This window comes from Gavia stellata, chromosome 1, assembly GCF_030936135.1.
Source record: "Gavia stellata isolate bGavSte3 chromosome 1, bGavSte3.hap2, whole genome shotgun sequence".
Lineage (NCBI taxonomy): Eukaryota > Metazoa > Chordata > Aves > Gaviiformes > Gaviidae > Gavia > Gavia stellata.
In genome coordinates this window covers 59,873,144-59,889,556 of record NC_082594.1, presented here as the reverse complement: position 1 = coordinate 59,889,556, position 16,413 = coordinate 59,873,144, and the positions used below count along the sequence as shown (strand labels likewise).

Here is a 16,413-nt window from a genome sequence, read left to right as displayed (position 1 = left end):
TTTTCAGGGTTTAAGAAAATGAGTGTGCTGAAGTAACAGTACTTTAGACCAGAAACCTATATAATACTGCATTACCACAGATTACATCTGAGATCTCAAAACAGTAAAAAAAAAAAAATATATAGGCAATTTTTCTAAAAAAAAAGAATATTACACATATGTTTAAAAAAGTCTCCACAGGGTTGAAAGAACTGAATACTCGGGCATAGGCTTTGTTCTCCTGTCAGACATTTCCCAGAATGTCAGACATTTCCCAGGAACAAAGACTTTATAACCTACAGCATTTTCGTTTTTTCTGTTATTATAAACCAAAATAATAATCAAAAGAAACATTGTACCAGAGAAGCACTTAAATTTTTCATATCCCAGGATGCAGAATATACTCCTCCTGCTGCAATTGTTGAGGCAATAAATAAATTAAATTAAAAAATAATGTGATGCCATCACTGAATTCCCCATAATGCTGTAAGTAGAGAAAACTCCACTGATAAAGCTTCATCTATTTCATTCACAAAAACACTTAAGCTTGAGACTGATGATTTCAGCTTTACAGGATCATGTTCTTGTTTAGTAACTCCATTAGTCTCTTAATTACACCTTGCTGTGTCTGATAAAGATGTCTTTACTGTAGAGTTTGGGACGTGCAACAGCGTCACAGAAGAGTTAGGCTGGAAGTGACCTCTGGAAATCAGGTAGTCATATTCCCTGTTCAAAGTAAGGCTAATGTCAAAGTAGTATCGAACTGCTCGGGACCTTGTCCAACTGAGTTCTGTCTATGTCCTACAGAGCTTCAGTTCAGCAGTGACCAATCCTCTGAAAGCCAGGAAATACAAAGAGAAGGCATCACCAGTGCCATTGCAAAATTGCTTTGCTGAAGCTGCCAAAAGCCACCAAGAGTTTTCCAGGCTCCAGGCAGAATGCCTGCACTACCTTTAGAGAGCGGGAGCTTTCATTACAGCAAGCCAGCAGAGCTGTGAAACCCGTGTGAGACGACAATATGCCAGTGCAAAGGCTAGATGCATATGATACAACGAAAAGGTACAAGTGTTGGCAAAAGATGGTTACAAATAATTTATTCTGGCTCAGAATTCTTTTGCTATAGGGAACTGTCTGCAAGTAAATGGTATATAAGGATGGGTTGAGAGTCTGATGATGGGATCAATGAAAGCAGAGAATTTAACAGCACTAAGGAGTTGTAAAATTTGTCCATGTGGTGTTGCCATAGAGCAGCCTCAGAATTTGAATGGTCAGTGGGGTGGTTTTTGAGAACTTGCCCAAACACAAGTAGTGCCAAAGCAAAGAGGGCTTGAGGATCTCCTATATGCATTTTTTTCTCGGGCAACCTGCTCTCTCTGCAGATACCTGATCCTCCTGTACAGTGTCCCAGTAGAAGGCACCTACTTGCAACCTGACTGTAGCAGTGACAGACTTACAGTTAGGTTCAAGTCCACCTGCTGGACTTCGTGGATTCATTGATTTATCTTGAGGTCCCCTTGGATTCTGGTTCACATGAGGGAATAAAAGGAGATGTCCAGCTCTATGGAAAAGGCAGCTTATTTCCTTCTCTCCTTCCCCCCACTCCCCGGTTCATACACGCAGGGAGAGAGAAGAGGTCATAGACGACTTCTGCAGGCACAGGGCTCACTGAAATCCAGCTTACTTATACATGAGAGCAGAGGCAGAGAGATAAAAATGCCCTCAGTGTCCCAAAAGATGCCTGCTGCCTTTCTGCCAACTGTTGTTACTTTCCAGGATACCATTCTGAACCACCATTCTCCCTTCCAGATTCCACTGGAGTTCTCATGGTTCTTTTCCACAATTCCACCAACCTTCCCTTTTCCACTCACTCTTCACAGGAATCATTAAGTACCTCATTGATTGGTTTATTTTTACTCTAAATATTGCCTGAAAGGCTATATCATATTCAAATAATGTTTTGTATACAAATGTATTTTAAATTGGTAATTTAATAACAGCCAATTACTATTTAATTTGCACATATTTAATTAATATAATTTAATTGCAGCCAATTGTTATTTAACAATTAAATACCAGCCAATCCCTTCAAATCTGAATCCTCAGGAAGACGTATTGTAACCACATGCCTATAGTTACTTCTCTGATTTTCAGCAAAGGCAGATTCTGAATTCACAATAGCTAGGTGTAAGATCCTGAGCCACTAACATCTTTGGAAACAGGTAGGGGAAACCATTTTGGCAAAGTATTTCTGCACACAAAAATTTAATTTGCTTGGGAAACAAAATCCTACACTTCACAATGAGTTAAATTCAGCCTCTCCAAATGAGAGGTAGAGTCTAGTCGTAAGTGGAGAAAATGCTGAGAAACTGGGATTAGCTGAGGAATTACTGATAACAACAACAAAAAACCATGACGGAATCTGCGTACTTCAAGAAATGCTACAGGGTCTGCCCACACCCTCATCCCCGGAGACTCTGCCATAGAAATCTCTTGCTCAAATGATTGCAAGTTTTCATCAGTTCATCACCTTCTATAGCATCCTATGGATTTCACAGTAATCCAAAGCAGCACAAAGATTTCAGAGCCCTTATGCTGCAGCCAAACGGACCTGCAGTATACCCCAGGGTTTTGGTCCCTCTATCATCTGGGGACCTGGCCAGGCACTCCGCAGCGCCCATCTGCTGCACACAGATGGGCTTCCTTGCAAAGGAAACAAAAGCGGGAGGGAGGGGGCTGCCACACATCCTAGTTGTGCCCTGATATGCCCTAGACAGACTGTGACCAGGGCACATACCTCTTCTCAGGCACTCAGATGTATTCCCAGGTCCCGTACTCTAGAAACAGTCTTAGAAAACCTGGGTTTTAAACTCATAGGTGGTCTTAACTCTGTGGCAGAGTTGGTGCTCTGCTTTGCTCTAATACACATTGAGCCTTCAGCGGAGGAGTGGAAATACAGGAGCACGCTTAATTACGTATTTTTAAATGTGTGACAGATATACAACAATTTAAATGTCTAGACTATAATTTACATAAATACATTTTAAACCAAAACATTTTAAAATTATTTATCTCCTGCTTCTGTGCTTAAGTGCTTTGCTGGATTGGGGCCAGACTGCAGGATCGAGCCGAAGGTGCATAAATCAAGCCTTCAAAGAAATATAATGTTCACAAAGACTGTATTTGGTTGAGCAAATTTAGAAGAATGAAACCAACTATGAAGAGAAATTAGATTGGCTGAAAATTAATAAAGCACAGCTGGAATTATTCGATTCATCCGTATTTGTTGCTTAAATGGCTCCAGGGCTAAGTCTTGCTGAAAGAAGATACTTCAAGACTCAGGGGTCAATTGCTTTTGGAGACAAATTGACCTACAGGAATACACTTGTCTAATTTGGTTCTTGCAGCGGGGCAAGTCTAGAGAAATACATAACCAAAAAACCAATTTAGATTCCAGTGAGCGGATATCAGAGGTCAAGTTTAAGGTTCCCATAAATTTACATACATACACCAAAAGATTAATAACTTTTCAAGCTACTGGTTTTCTTTGCTAAAAGCAAAGACTTACAGATACCATCTGAGAAAGAAACAACATATGTGCTTACTCCACATTCTGTTGAACAGATACCACACAACCAGCTCGTTGCTTGTTGCGGTGGCTAGCCCTGCAGTATTTCATACAATTTGGTCACACTAAGGGAGTGTAAGTAACACTATTGCTGGCTCAGCTCCTAGAAGAAAGCATGTTCACATCTCACGACCATTAATTTTTAAACTAATTTTATGTGCCAGTTCAAATATTACACTTTCAGTTAACCAGTCTTACTACTATTTATGTTAGTATATGGAGACCTGTATCCAGCCATATAGTTGTTATATAGTTTGGAATGAGGCCTTCTGAATATGGTTATCTGTTCTAAATATAATGCTTTTCTTCTAGACAGATTTTGTATGTTCATACATCGGTATTGCTTCCTACGCAAAATTAGGAATTTCCTTTACAAAATAGCAGCAAAACGGACCAGTTTTAAAATATAAAAACACACTTTAGAATACAAAATTATTTTAGAAATACCCAAGCCCTGAAGCTGGCATTAACCTTCTGAGAAATCTACAAAACTAAAGTCCAGAATTTACTTGGGCACGTTATGAAAATTTCACTCTCAGTCAATACTATCCTTGAATGATACAATATTTTTTATCTTCAAGTTACAGTCTTTTAAATTCAGTCACAGTAAAAATAACATTTCCATTTGGATAATTTACCAGGAGTGAAAATGAAAAAATAAATTCACATATTTCACTGTAGATTATCAGAAATCTGACCACTGTACCACTGATAAATGTATACAAAATAAAGAGATAATGTTGTATGTAGAAAAATACTTTTTAAAACTCAAAAGGTTTTTATTTTTTTGCTTCCTTTTACTACTTCCAGGATCAACAGATATTTATAAATGAATGATTTCCCAACAAATATATAAATCCTGACTAGCACTGCCTTCAGAAAATTTGCATGGCAGTTAAAGGCACACACTTCTTTGTGGGTTTTTTTGAAATATTTTCAAACACATTAATGGTCAGAAGGAACAATGTACATTAATCTTTTTAGACCTCTTTTCTTAGAAACACATAGGTTTGGGATGTTTTCTACATTTTTCTTTTCAAGTCATGGAACTTACCATATTTCATAAAAATATACATAAAAACACATCACATGGGAGATGAACTGTCCTGTGACTTTCAATCCACAAAGACCTAAAAGCGGAAAAATCACGCAATCCAAACACGAGGAAGAGAGTAATTTTACTGCAGGACCCCTCCTTTTTGTAAACGGTAATCTGTTCTTTATTTCTTAAGTGATTAAGAAACTGTTTCTCCTCACATCCTTTAAGAGATCCTAGGAACTGGGGTGAATTTCTGTCTAAAATAAGAAACTTCTCTTTAAATGAAGGATATTCAAAACTCTAGATGAGTAACTTTAAGACAAGTTCACTCCACTGAAGCTCTGGATGTATTCAGAGTAGAAAGATTATGTTATTTGCACAACGTAACATCATTTTTGTGATGCAGCAAGTTTAGACCCCACGTATCAGTATTATTTGTATATCCAAAGGCTTCTGGCTATCTCAGCTCTACAAACGAAGTGTTGGTGAGTTTACCTGTATAGTCCTCTGAGTGCCATTAATGGTGACAGACAATAAGGGTGAAGCCAGGTTCCACTCGCTGGTCACGTTTAGTTTCATCCCATCAACTTCCACCTGTTGTGACACCAAACAAGGCTGTTACTATGAAGACAGACAGAAAACTGATCTCAAGTTCATTACTGCATACAAAGCAGCAACCATTTTAAAACAGATGGCTCCCAAACAACCTGTCATGTTTACTGCTTCTGCCACAAAAGACAGGGTCCAACAACAGAGTCTTCCAGCTATCTCTGGGGAGAGGTGAAGGACCTGTGAACAGCTGCCTCTGAGTAGCAAGGTTTCAAGTGATTTCCAGCAAGTAACAAACAGCCATCCAACTTTTAAACCTATCTGGACATGCTACATTTACTGCAATTAGACAAGTAATGCATATAAATTCCAGTGACACCTTGCAACCCACACAACAGGGCTTGCATATAATATTCTCTCCAAGGACCAAGGAAGAACTTCTCCTATGCTTCTAATGAAGGGTTTTGCATTGTTATCTTAATTAATATGAGGCAGTAATTAATTCTTCGGTGTTTTGCCTCGAAGTCCAGGAAAACTTTGCAAATTCTGTCATGTTTTCTTCCAATATACAGCTGATCAGAGGAATACAACTCCTGACCTGAATGCCAATATGTTTATCCAGGAAGAATTTTTTTAAAAAATTATCCCATGATCTTTATACAAAAATATTTCTACACGAAGAACAAAAATCCTGAGTTCTGAAGAAAGTGTAGATCAGAGTAGCTGTAATGACACTTCTGTTATTCTTCCATTGTATAACACTGTTTAAAAACCACACATCATGCATTCAACACTAAAAGCCTCAGAGGAAGAGCCAGATTATGAAAAAGAAAAATTACTACACATGGACTAATATAATTAATTATTAACATTTATAGCATGTTTTGAACACTCATCATGCTATCCAAGGTAGGTAAATATGATTTCAGTTACATATTTTACTATAAACGGAAGAAAAATCATGGTTGGCTGATTTCCTTCCTCTCTCAAAATCTCCAATATTTTCTGTCAGTAAATTACAGACAATATTGATAATGACAGAAATATTGCATACATTCTTAGTAAACTAGAAGAAAATTACTGCATTTAGAATAAAAGCTGAGCCCACATTCTGCAAAATAAAACTTATAAAGCCTGCTTTTTTAGATCTTTAACTAATCATTATTTCACCTTATAACAGGCAGCTGTAACCTTAGTGTAACTTAAAAGAAATCCATAACAGACAAGGGCAGAGAAGCAATGTGTAAAATTTGATAATTTTATTTCGATTAAGACGAAAACCTCTGGCTTAAAAAACCTCTAATTTTATAGAGTTTAGTTTAGAACACAAAATCTGTCTTTTAGTGATACAATCTACTCAATTTCTACAGGCTTTAACTATAAATGAAGTTGCATGTAAAGAACATGAAGAAAAACAAGTCATTTATAATGGTTCACCAATAGGCCAGATTAGCTGGCATGCTTCAGGTACTTTACACTGCTCCAGTGATGCAAACCAGCCATAAACCTGGCTTGAGTTAAGCCAGACCTGCAGCTGGTTTGCATTGCCAGAGCATTGCAGAGCAGCTGGAACATGCTGGTGAACCTAGCCTGCTCTCAGCAAACTTGAATCAGCAAATACTGTCTTTATCGAGAACAGCAGAAACATCTGAAAAAGACTTTCCAAATGGAGAAAAGCAAATCTGGTGCTCTGTCTCAACCCTCTTTGATTAGCAATTGAAACTTGGGTAAGGCAATTATTTAAAAGGCTGTCTGTCACTATTGCTATAACCAAAGAAAGACTGTCTGCACTGGAGCCTGGGTCTGAAAACATGATTTACCATGTTTCTCCAGGGAAGGAGGGGAGATGGTATGAAAGCATACCAGGCTACTGGCTACCAAAAAAACCCCTTCAACTGTACAGCGTGCTTGTTGCACTGCAGGATTTACATGCAGCCTCGCAGAAAATCTATAGCCGATATCTATAGTCCTAGTAAAGGGTGTTCCAGTGGCAAGATACAAGTCGATACCTCCACCTCAGTTTAATCATTAGCTCATTTGTCACTGCATAGATGAACAAAAGAAAAGTAAATGAAGTGTGTCACAGAGGTAAATGACCTGTTTAAAATCCCTTACAAGGGCCTATGCAAGTCTAGCCATCATTGACTCCAGATTACGCTAGTATCAAAAAATTTCTGGTGGAAACCACCCTGAAAGAAGAGACACAAGGTGGTAGGTCTAAACAAACCGCGGTACTCTAGGAACACTATGGCTGCTTATGTGCAATAGAAAAAACAGCAGACAAACTATTGCCTCTACTGTTTTCCCCATTCAAGAAAAAATAAAGGGGGGGGGGGGGGGAGGGGGGAAGTGTTATTTGAACTAGCGCATACCCCAGTAAACTGTGGCAGCCTTCTCACAGAACGGAGCTACAGGCTCTTAGCTGCTTTCACCTGGGGCTCACCACAGTATGTGCAACTGGGGAAGATGATGTGAAGCCAAGAGGATCACAAGGAAGTTGGCTATCTCTGCTCCAATAGGTAGGATGACAAAGCCAGGAGGTCAAGCCCTCAGAAAAAATGAAGAAGGACTGAGGGCAAAAGATTTACCATGTAGTGAGCATTTTACTTTCCTTACAAATGAGGGGAAAGCGGGGGGGTGGGGGGGGTGGGGGCGGGGAACACCACCAAATGGAGGTTGAAATCAAACCAATGCTTTACCTAATAGAGCAAATCTTCCTTCTGGACCTTAGCAGCCAGCAGCCAACACCCAAGCAAGGCTAGTTGGTGGAGGCAGGGGAATAGATAAGATGTTCGAAGAACTTGTCAGAAGTTTGCATTTGCCTTCATTCCTCCTCTAGCAATGGATATGATAATAGAACGTAACAAATACTGCAATAAAACCAGGGCCTTTTTGCTTTAGCCTTTGAGGGGTGAAGGGGGACATGGGGACGACTAATGAAGAGTTACATTGACTATTTCCTGTTTTATTTTGTTTCTGTGCTCATAAGACCGCCAGGAATGAATCATCACTCAATGGATACTAACACTTTAACTGTGGGGAGGAGATCCCAGTCCAATCACTCATGCAGTGGGCCACATTGTGCTTTACACCATAGCTATATAGTCTAGGTTTATCCTCAACTACTCAGTTCCAAGTGTGTGCGTGTGTATATGTGTGCGTATGTGCATCGTGTTGTGTTGCATGGGGGAATTACCCTACAGTAACTATGCTTGTTTGAACCATTGCTACACTACGTCCATGTGGCATGGTAGTGGTGGCTTTTTTTTTTTTTTTAAATAGGATTGATTGTCCCTGTGTAAGGGCATAAAAGATAAAAGCACTCATGGTCCTCCTTTACAATTATTTCCAATTCAAAAGCTATTGTAAATGAGGTCTCAGAAAGAAGAATGACAAGTCCAAGACACAATGCTAGAAAAAGGTCAACAGCTTACTCTACTGTCACAACTTCACAGACTTTCACTGGCATGCACCTGAACTACACAAGTAGCAGCCCCTTCACCTCTTGTGGACTGAGTTCCTGATGTTCAGCATGATAGGTACCAGCTAACCAATAGTGCAAAGAGCTGCAAAGCATAATCTGTATTCAGTTTCCTTTAGAGAACATCATTTGGCATTCTATATGCATGTCAGGCAATTAAAGGAGGCAGCACAAGCCTGGGTGTTATAGCCCTGTTAATTTACTAATGCAGAGTCTCGCATACATCTGGCACATGTCACTTCTTTTCTCCTGGAAATGAAGGTGGTTTTCCAGGAGACTGGAGGGCAGCTCAAGCAGTTGTTTCCTGCCTGATGCTTCAAAACATTATGCCTGAAGTTCCTCATACCAGCCTTGAGTCTGACCAACTTAAGTCCTTAATCCCATGGTTCCTATTTTGCCTGCCAGCACAGTGTTTAACTCAACTTTAACTTGATGCTTTTTGTTTCACTCCTGGACTAGAGAGTCCTGGCCCTAACTACTGGGTTATGCCACCCCTACCCTGATTCCTTACACTCCTTAATTCTACCTCTTGCTATTGCAAAAGTGATGGCTTTCCCTAGTCGATCAGATCAAACAAATGAAAAGTCATCCTCTGCAGACCTGCCTTGCTGACATCTTTCTCCGATCAAGACAGCTGCCCATGAAGATGTTACCTTTCAGGAAAGCAGACATTACTATTCACAGAAGACTTATGAATATTCAGTGTCATATACTCCAATCCCTTCAACTGGCATTAATTTAGCTGTAAATCGAAGGCACATCCAGTGGGCAGCAAGGACTCTACAAACTGAAACCTTAAAAATCATCCTGTAAGGAAGGAACAATGGTAGCAAGCATTCCTGTTGTAAACATGAGATAGCATATGTGTTTGAGGACTTCCCTCAAGCCTACACGAAGTGAAGACATCATCTTCTCTGGGAAAAGTAACTGTCTCAGGCAGAAACCTCTTCACCTCCATTACTGCTAAACACCACTACCCATGCCAAAATAGCACGGAGATTATTTTCACTTTTATGAGTCAGGTAAGGGATAGGTGTTGCTTCTTGTGCAGAAGAGGGGGCGGGCAGAGGACTCATAGCATGGTGTGGCAATAGAAGGTCCAGCTATAGGCAGCAGTATTCAGTAACAGTTAGACTGCAGTGATCTCAGACTAAGCCAAATGGAGTTGGGCAAAGCAGCTTTTGGTTCCCAAACAGTTTTCACAAAATTTCTGAAATTCTCGTCTAATCTACTGTCCAGCTAATGGAGAGACACATAGAATAGAAAAAGCAAGTGAAAACTGTCCCATGCCAAAGCTGTTGTCCCTTACCTTTCGCAGTCCCACGTATGACAGCAGTCTTTATGGGGCTGATGAGTCTAAGGCTTCCTTTAGAAGCCTGACACATGAAACCCCAGGCATTTTGTAAAATATTTTGCTAGTCCTCAATGTAAAAAAAACCCCTTTCCCAGTCAGCAGGAGAGCACAAACGCTATCTTGCATCTCTCTGTATATTCCCAAAGCTAATAACCACAACACACTTCCTTATCATGAAAAATCACAATACAGACCCTTGCAGACCCTTGGTGACCTCCAAGTAGAATACAACCCATTAACCATGACCCACTGAGCCTGACCACTCAACTGGGGTTTTATCCATCTGGTTGCGCAAGATGGTGTCAAAAGACTTGTTAAAGTCAAGGAAAGTGACATTCACTGCTTTCCCCTAGTCCACAAATCCTGTCAATTTATCATAGAAGGCTGTCAGGTTGGTCAGCCCTCAGTAAATTTATGCTGACTGTTCCCTATCATCTTCTTTACGTGCCCAGAAATGTGCTCCAAGACAACTCACTTTATGAACTACCCAGGGATTGGAGTGAGGCTGACGAGGCTGTAGTTCCATGGGGTTTGCTTCTGGCCTTTTCTGAAGACTGGTGCAACACTTGCTTTTCTCCAGTAATGAGGGACCTTCATAACCTTTCAAAGGTATAGAGTGCAGTCTTGATGCCACATCAGTCAGCTCTCTTAGCACTCTTAGATGCAGTCTATTTGGTCCCATGGATTTCTATACATTGATCTCTCCCAATCACTGACTTGATCTGCATCTGCCTTCTCCCTGAACTCTTTCACTAATAACAGAGGCCTGGAAGACCTTGCTGGTGAAGACTGAAGCAAAGAAGTCATTAGGTATCTCAGGCTTATCTGTGTCTACTGTTACCAAATCACTTGTGATCCCTTAGTTGATGCAGCATTTCCCCTTTTCAGATTTTTATTATTAATGCAGTGGTAGAAGCTCTTCTTGTTGCTTCTAACATTCCTTGCAACTGTCAAGGTAAGCTTTGGCTTTCCTAACACCATCCCTCCATCCCTGGACAATTTTTTCTAAATTCCTTCTTTGTATCCTGTCTCTGCTTCCACCTCTCAAATGCTCCCTTTTTGCATTGGAGCTCTGCCATTATACCTATTCTTAATGAAGCTGTTTTCCTGATAAAGGTGCTTATTTTCCTGAGCATTCTTGCACTTAGAGGATGCTGTCCTTAAAGCCCTGCCAGCTTTTCTGAGCTCTTTTGCTCTTCAGAGCTGTCTCCCATGGAACTCTCCCTACCTGCTAAATAAATAAAGAATAAGCTGAAATCCACCAGCCTGAAGTCCAGGGTGTGTACCCTGCTAATCTCGTTTCTCACTCCCTTCAGGATCCTGAACACCAACCATTTATTTCATGGTCGCCACAGCCAAGGCTGTCATTGATTATCACGTCTTCAGCTGGTTCTTCCTTGATAGTGAATAGCAGATCCAGCTATGTCAACACCAGTTCACTTATCCAGTACTAGTATCAACTAGTTATCCCAAACACCCTTCAGAAGTTTTCCTCCTTGCATCCCACCATGTTGCCCTTCCAGAAGATGTCAGGGTCCCCTATGAGGACCACATTCTGCGACACAAAGATTTCCTCCACCCTTCTGGCTCCCAAGCACCCACAGTCCTATCTCTGCTTCTTACACTCTGCCCAGTCATATTTGCACATAATGTACTTGCTGGTGCTGGTCCTTGTGCTAGCTGTGGTGCATACACATACTAGCACGTATCTGAAGACACTGACAGAATTAACATCCACACCAGCAACATGTGCCAGTCCCTTTGCCGCCATCACCACCCTGGCCTGCACGCAACACTGCCACTAAACCCCCAGTTTTACATGCACAGGTCATACAGGCTTTTTCAGGGAAATCCATTGTCACCACTTTCAAAATGATTGGCCTCAGTTAAAAAAAAGAATCAAAGCTGAAAATGCCATAAAAAGGGAGGCTTCTTCCTTTTGTTTCCATAGAAAACTTTTTTGTGCTTTCTTCTAAGAATGCCACATGAAGAAACTTAGTAGGTGGATGCTTCCTTTAACACACTAAAATGTCTTAAAAGTTTTGCTTACCACAAGTAGCAATGGTCTAAAAACCTGCAAGATTAGCTGCCAAGAAAGTGCACAAAAAAGCAAATAGGACAGAGAGACTCTGTGGCCAACGGTGCAGTGTATCGACAAACTCATAAAAATGTCATAAAGAGAAGTTCCTTTAAGCCTGAAACAGTGGCTTTCAAATATAAGCATCAGTGAATTTGATTTTTATGACAGCCATTTCTTTGATTCAAATTAACCAGTTGTTTTAGTTTGCATTTTCATCTTGTAGTTATTGACAATATATTCACATCAGATTAATGGACTGACCTTTTTTCTTCTTTTCTCCAAGTGATGGTAAGGTTAGCTTTTTGGACTTTTGAAGTGGTTGGCCAGATGATTTCAAAAGGAAGTTAAAATATGTGAGTTTCAATCTCATTAAAAAGACCTCTTTTTTTTTTTTTAAAACAAACTTTCCTTTTGTTCATATCAGCACTTACTTTTTTAAAAGACCCCAAGAGAGAGTTCCAGTCTATAGATCACTTGTCCTGAAGAAAGCTCTGTTAACTATTTATAGATTATGTCCTTTTGTACCAAACTAGATCAAGCAATTTATTCAGTGCATGACTGCAGGAGAGAAATTCATTTGCTCTAAGTCTCATCAAGGCAGCCTTTTACCTGCTATGAACAGGACCAGAAGATCTGAATTGCTGGGCTTTTACTTCAAATGCACATTTTGACATTGTGTGGGGTGCCATCATTTCTTTCAAGTTTTCCAAGTATTAAGCACATTCATAGAATGGGCAGTCCTTAATCACAAGAGCAGCAAATAGCCCATAACCACTAGAATAAAGCAAACACATGTGCACACATTCCAATTATCACTCTTTTCTTTAAAGTAGCACATATAGATGCAAATTACCATTAGCTGCTTTGGTATATCTCACTTTAGAAATGGGAGCATGCCAGCCTAGAGACCAAGGAGAGGAGCACACAACAGGCATCAGCTCCTCCACTTAACAACAGAATCAAAACAAAACAAGAGAGAAGTGATGGCCTTCATCACCTGTAATCAGCAAGGGCTTTCTTCCAGTATTCACCAGGGAAGTGATCCTCTCTGTAAAACCTAGTAGAGAGGCTGTACACAGCAAAAATGCTCCACTGTGGCAAATGCTTTATTACTTCAGTTGTCTTTGTGGAGTCATTGCTAACACGACATCTTGTATTTGTAACCTGTGCAAGCCCACTAAAGTTAAAAAAAAAAAAAAAAAACAGAAAAAAGAAGTTAAAAATACAGCAAGAAAACAAATCAGCTATTAAAAATCATTGACACTTGCTGGCAACAGCTTCAGAGACAAAAAGCACAGCTGGTTTGGGTAATATGGGTGTCTATCATTACAGGACCAATGCAGAAGAGAAGAAAGAACATGCCTTGCTTTCCTTTTCCAGTCGCTCTACTCTACCAAGACATACTTCCTGGCTCTGCCTAGCTAAATACGCTCCAGCCTGGCTACAGGTATTGCTGCTAGATGGCTGGAAAATGGTGCAGGTGTTTCAAACAGTATTGCTACTATCATGTGCATACAGGGCACTTTCAAAGTTGCACTGCACTCCAACTTTCCTTGTCTGATAAGATAACGTGTTGGTGATATTCTTGTTTTCTGTCTTGAAAAGAGGTCTAGCATAGAGACCAATGACAGAATCTGGGTTATTAAGAGCATTATGCTGGGAGTTAAAAATACATCGGTAAAACAAATAGCGATAAGGTAGACACTGCTGTTTTAGTAGCTTATGTACTGAAATCACTATGCAAGCCTGATTCCTGATCAACTTTCAGCTGTGGAGTTCCCATACTTTCACTTCAGAGGCACACAGGGATCCCAAGCCCTATCCCACTTGACAGTATAAATTCTCGAAGAGTAGAATGACATTATCATACCGAAGTGCCACTACGAAACATGACAGACTAAAACTCGTACTACCATTTTAGACAAAGAACACATTTTGGAATAGATTTTTATTTTTAAGCATTCATCTAATACATATATTCATTTAGTGAAAGTTATGCAATAAGGATACGCAAGCTAAGAAGAGATTTTTTAAATAAAGAGACCGTATCACCAGAAGCTGGATCTCAAGCTTAGAGTCAAGAATTACTGAATTCCTGCCTTGACTGACAATGTGCTGCTGACTAGTCATGCATAACTCTCAAGTCTCTAATTTTTGTTTTCTTAATTGGGAGAGAGGGGTGAGAATTAATCGAGGCTATCGAGGAACTCCCGGTACCCCTACCCAGATATGTATTTGGAAAAAATATCATCAGACAGTATAAATTAGGAAGATTATTTTTAAAAGGAAGCTTTTTTTTTTTTTTTTAAATAAGACGACAGGCAGACCAACATATGCACACACATCCCCAACATTAAAAAGAACTATTAGTTCCTACTGGTCTCCTTCCTATCTCCTTTCTAAACAGAGAATTATGCATTAGGTAGACTTCCATGTCTGGTCTAAACAAAGCATACCACAGCAATTTTAAGAGCATTTGAAATCATGAGGACCATATCCATCAACTGAGAAGTGGTGTTTTATTTCACACACCATTTACAACTTGATACAGAGATCCAGCAAAATCAGCAGGCTCCAAAATGGATAATGAGAAAGAAAAGCATCACTTTATTACATTTGGAAGTTGTACTCTATCTCGGCCTAGTTATTTAGGGTGGATGCCCACACTGGACAGAGTCTGCCACTGATTTCAATTACTTTTCCCATTGTACTACCATGGCAGCAAGGTTATCTTCTCTTCAAATTAGTAAACAGCTAGAATAAGCAACAGTTAAAAAAAAAAAGGAAAAAAGAAAAAACAGTGTCTTTGATTTGACATTGTGTAGTGACAAGAAGAAAGTACAGTGGGCAACTGGGTATGGATTTCATCCAGCAGTTCCAACCTGCTGCTCTCAGCTGTCACAACAGGATGTAGGTCACCGGTAGTCTTTCGGATATCCCCAGCCCAAGGTTATTCACCACTTAAACTAAAAGCTTTACATACAAAATATCTTCTGTTGCATATGTTCCCCAAACTACCCCAGATGCTTCAGGACAATAAACGTGTCATGGAATCAAATCTGATTCTTTTTAAAGCCAAATCTATTTTGATACCATCTGCGATCCAATGTATGCCCTTCAATCAAGTAGCTGAAGGGAACACTTCTGGATGCTGTATCAATCCACTGGATTAAGGTGGGGGGGGGGGTGGGGTGGGGAAGGTAACAGCTAGACTAGTTACATGATTCCCCGAGTATAAGAAAAAATAGTGGTTGCAGACCTTTTCTTTCTTACAGCCAAAAGATAAAAAAAGCTACTTTCATTTTTTAAATAAAAATAAGCATTGGGGAAGAGGAGACCAGATGCAATAAAAAATACCTGTAAACCTATTCCCATTGTTTGGTTTCTTTCCAAGTTTAATAACTTTAAAACCAAAGCAAGTGTTTTAACTGATGACTTTCAAGAAGCTGGTCAGAAATAATAGCATCATCAGATGCTTACCAAATCCCTTCCACCATTCCCTGCTCCACAACCACACATTTGAATCATCTCTCTTGGGCATGCTTGACCAGCACCAAGACAACAATACTAATTTTTATCAAAACACACCAGCCATCTTCCAGGGAAAAGAATGAACTGTAAGAAATTATCAGGAGCAATAGTAGGCACATTCCCTCTTTAGAAACCCCTCATCTAGCTTTCAAAATAAGCTCAGAAAAGTAAGAATGTCACTGCTACAAGACGTGTCGGTGATAAATAGAAAAGGGGAGGATACAGGCTGGTGCACAACGACAAGGATGCAAAGCTGACGCAGCAGGAGGAAGATGAGATATCAGTAGAGTCATAAGCCACTTACGCAAAGAAGGAATTGCTAAAAAGTTTTTATGCATTTCCATAAGCAAAACAAATCATGTAGCAATGTAAAAAAGATGTTTGCATCTAATGCTATTTACCTTACCAGTTAATGGGATTGCATTGTTTATGTTAACAAACTGATTACCATGAATTCACTCAAGAGGCATAAAACTACTGTTTGTGAATAGACAACTCTTCGAATTCAGTATTTCTTCATGGGTCCAGCTACTTACGTTTAAATAGGTGATAGTGGCTTGCTACTGACTTTTACCAGGATAATAGAACCAGTTAAATAAGAAACAGTATTTCCTTCAAAAATGCAATGTAAGTTAAATTTGAGTTCTTTTTTATGTTTTGGGTTGAACAATCTTAATTACATTTTTAGCACATAAAAGTTGATATGGAAACTGTTCCACAAGTTGTTTGGAACATTCAGTTTTCCGATCTACGTAAATGTAGGGGAAAAAGTGAA

General features: G+C 39.7%; 1 protein-coding gene across 1 annotated transcript in view; it reads right to left on the bottom strand.

Annotated features, from left to right (window-relative positions):
• Positions 1-16,413, bottom strand: part of PCCA (propionyl-CoA carboxylase subunit alpha) — a 302,331-nt gene that overhangs the window by 70,075 nt on the left and 215,843 nt on the right. Inside the window, exon 20 of the mRNA XM_059832438.1 lies at positions 5,139-5,237. Coding sequence (XP_059688421.1) covers positions 5,139-5,237 — 99 coding nt within the window. The remainder of the gene's footprint in view (positions 1-5,138; positions 5,238-16,413) is intronic.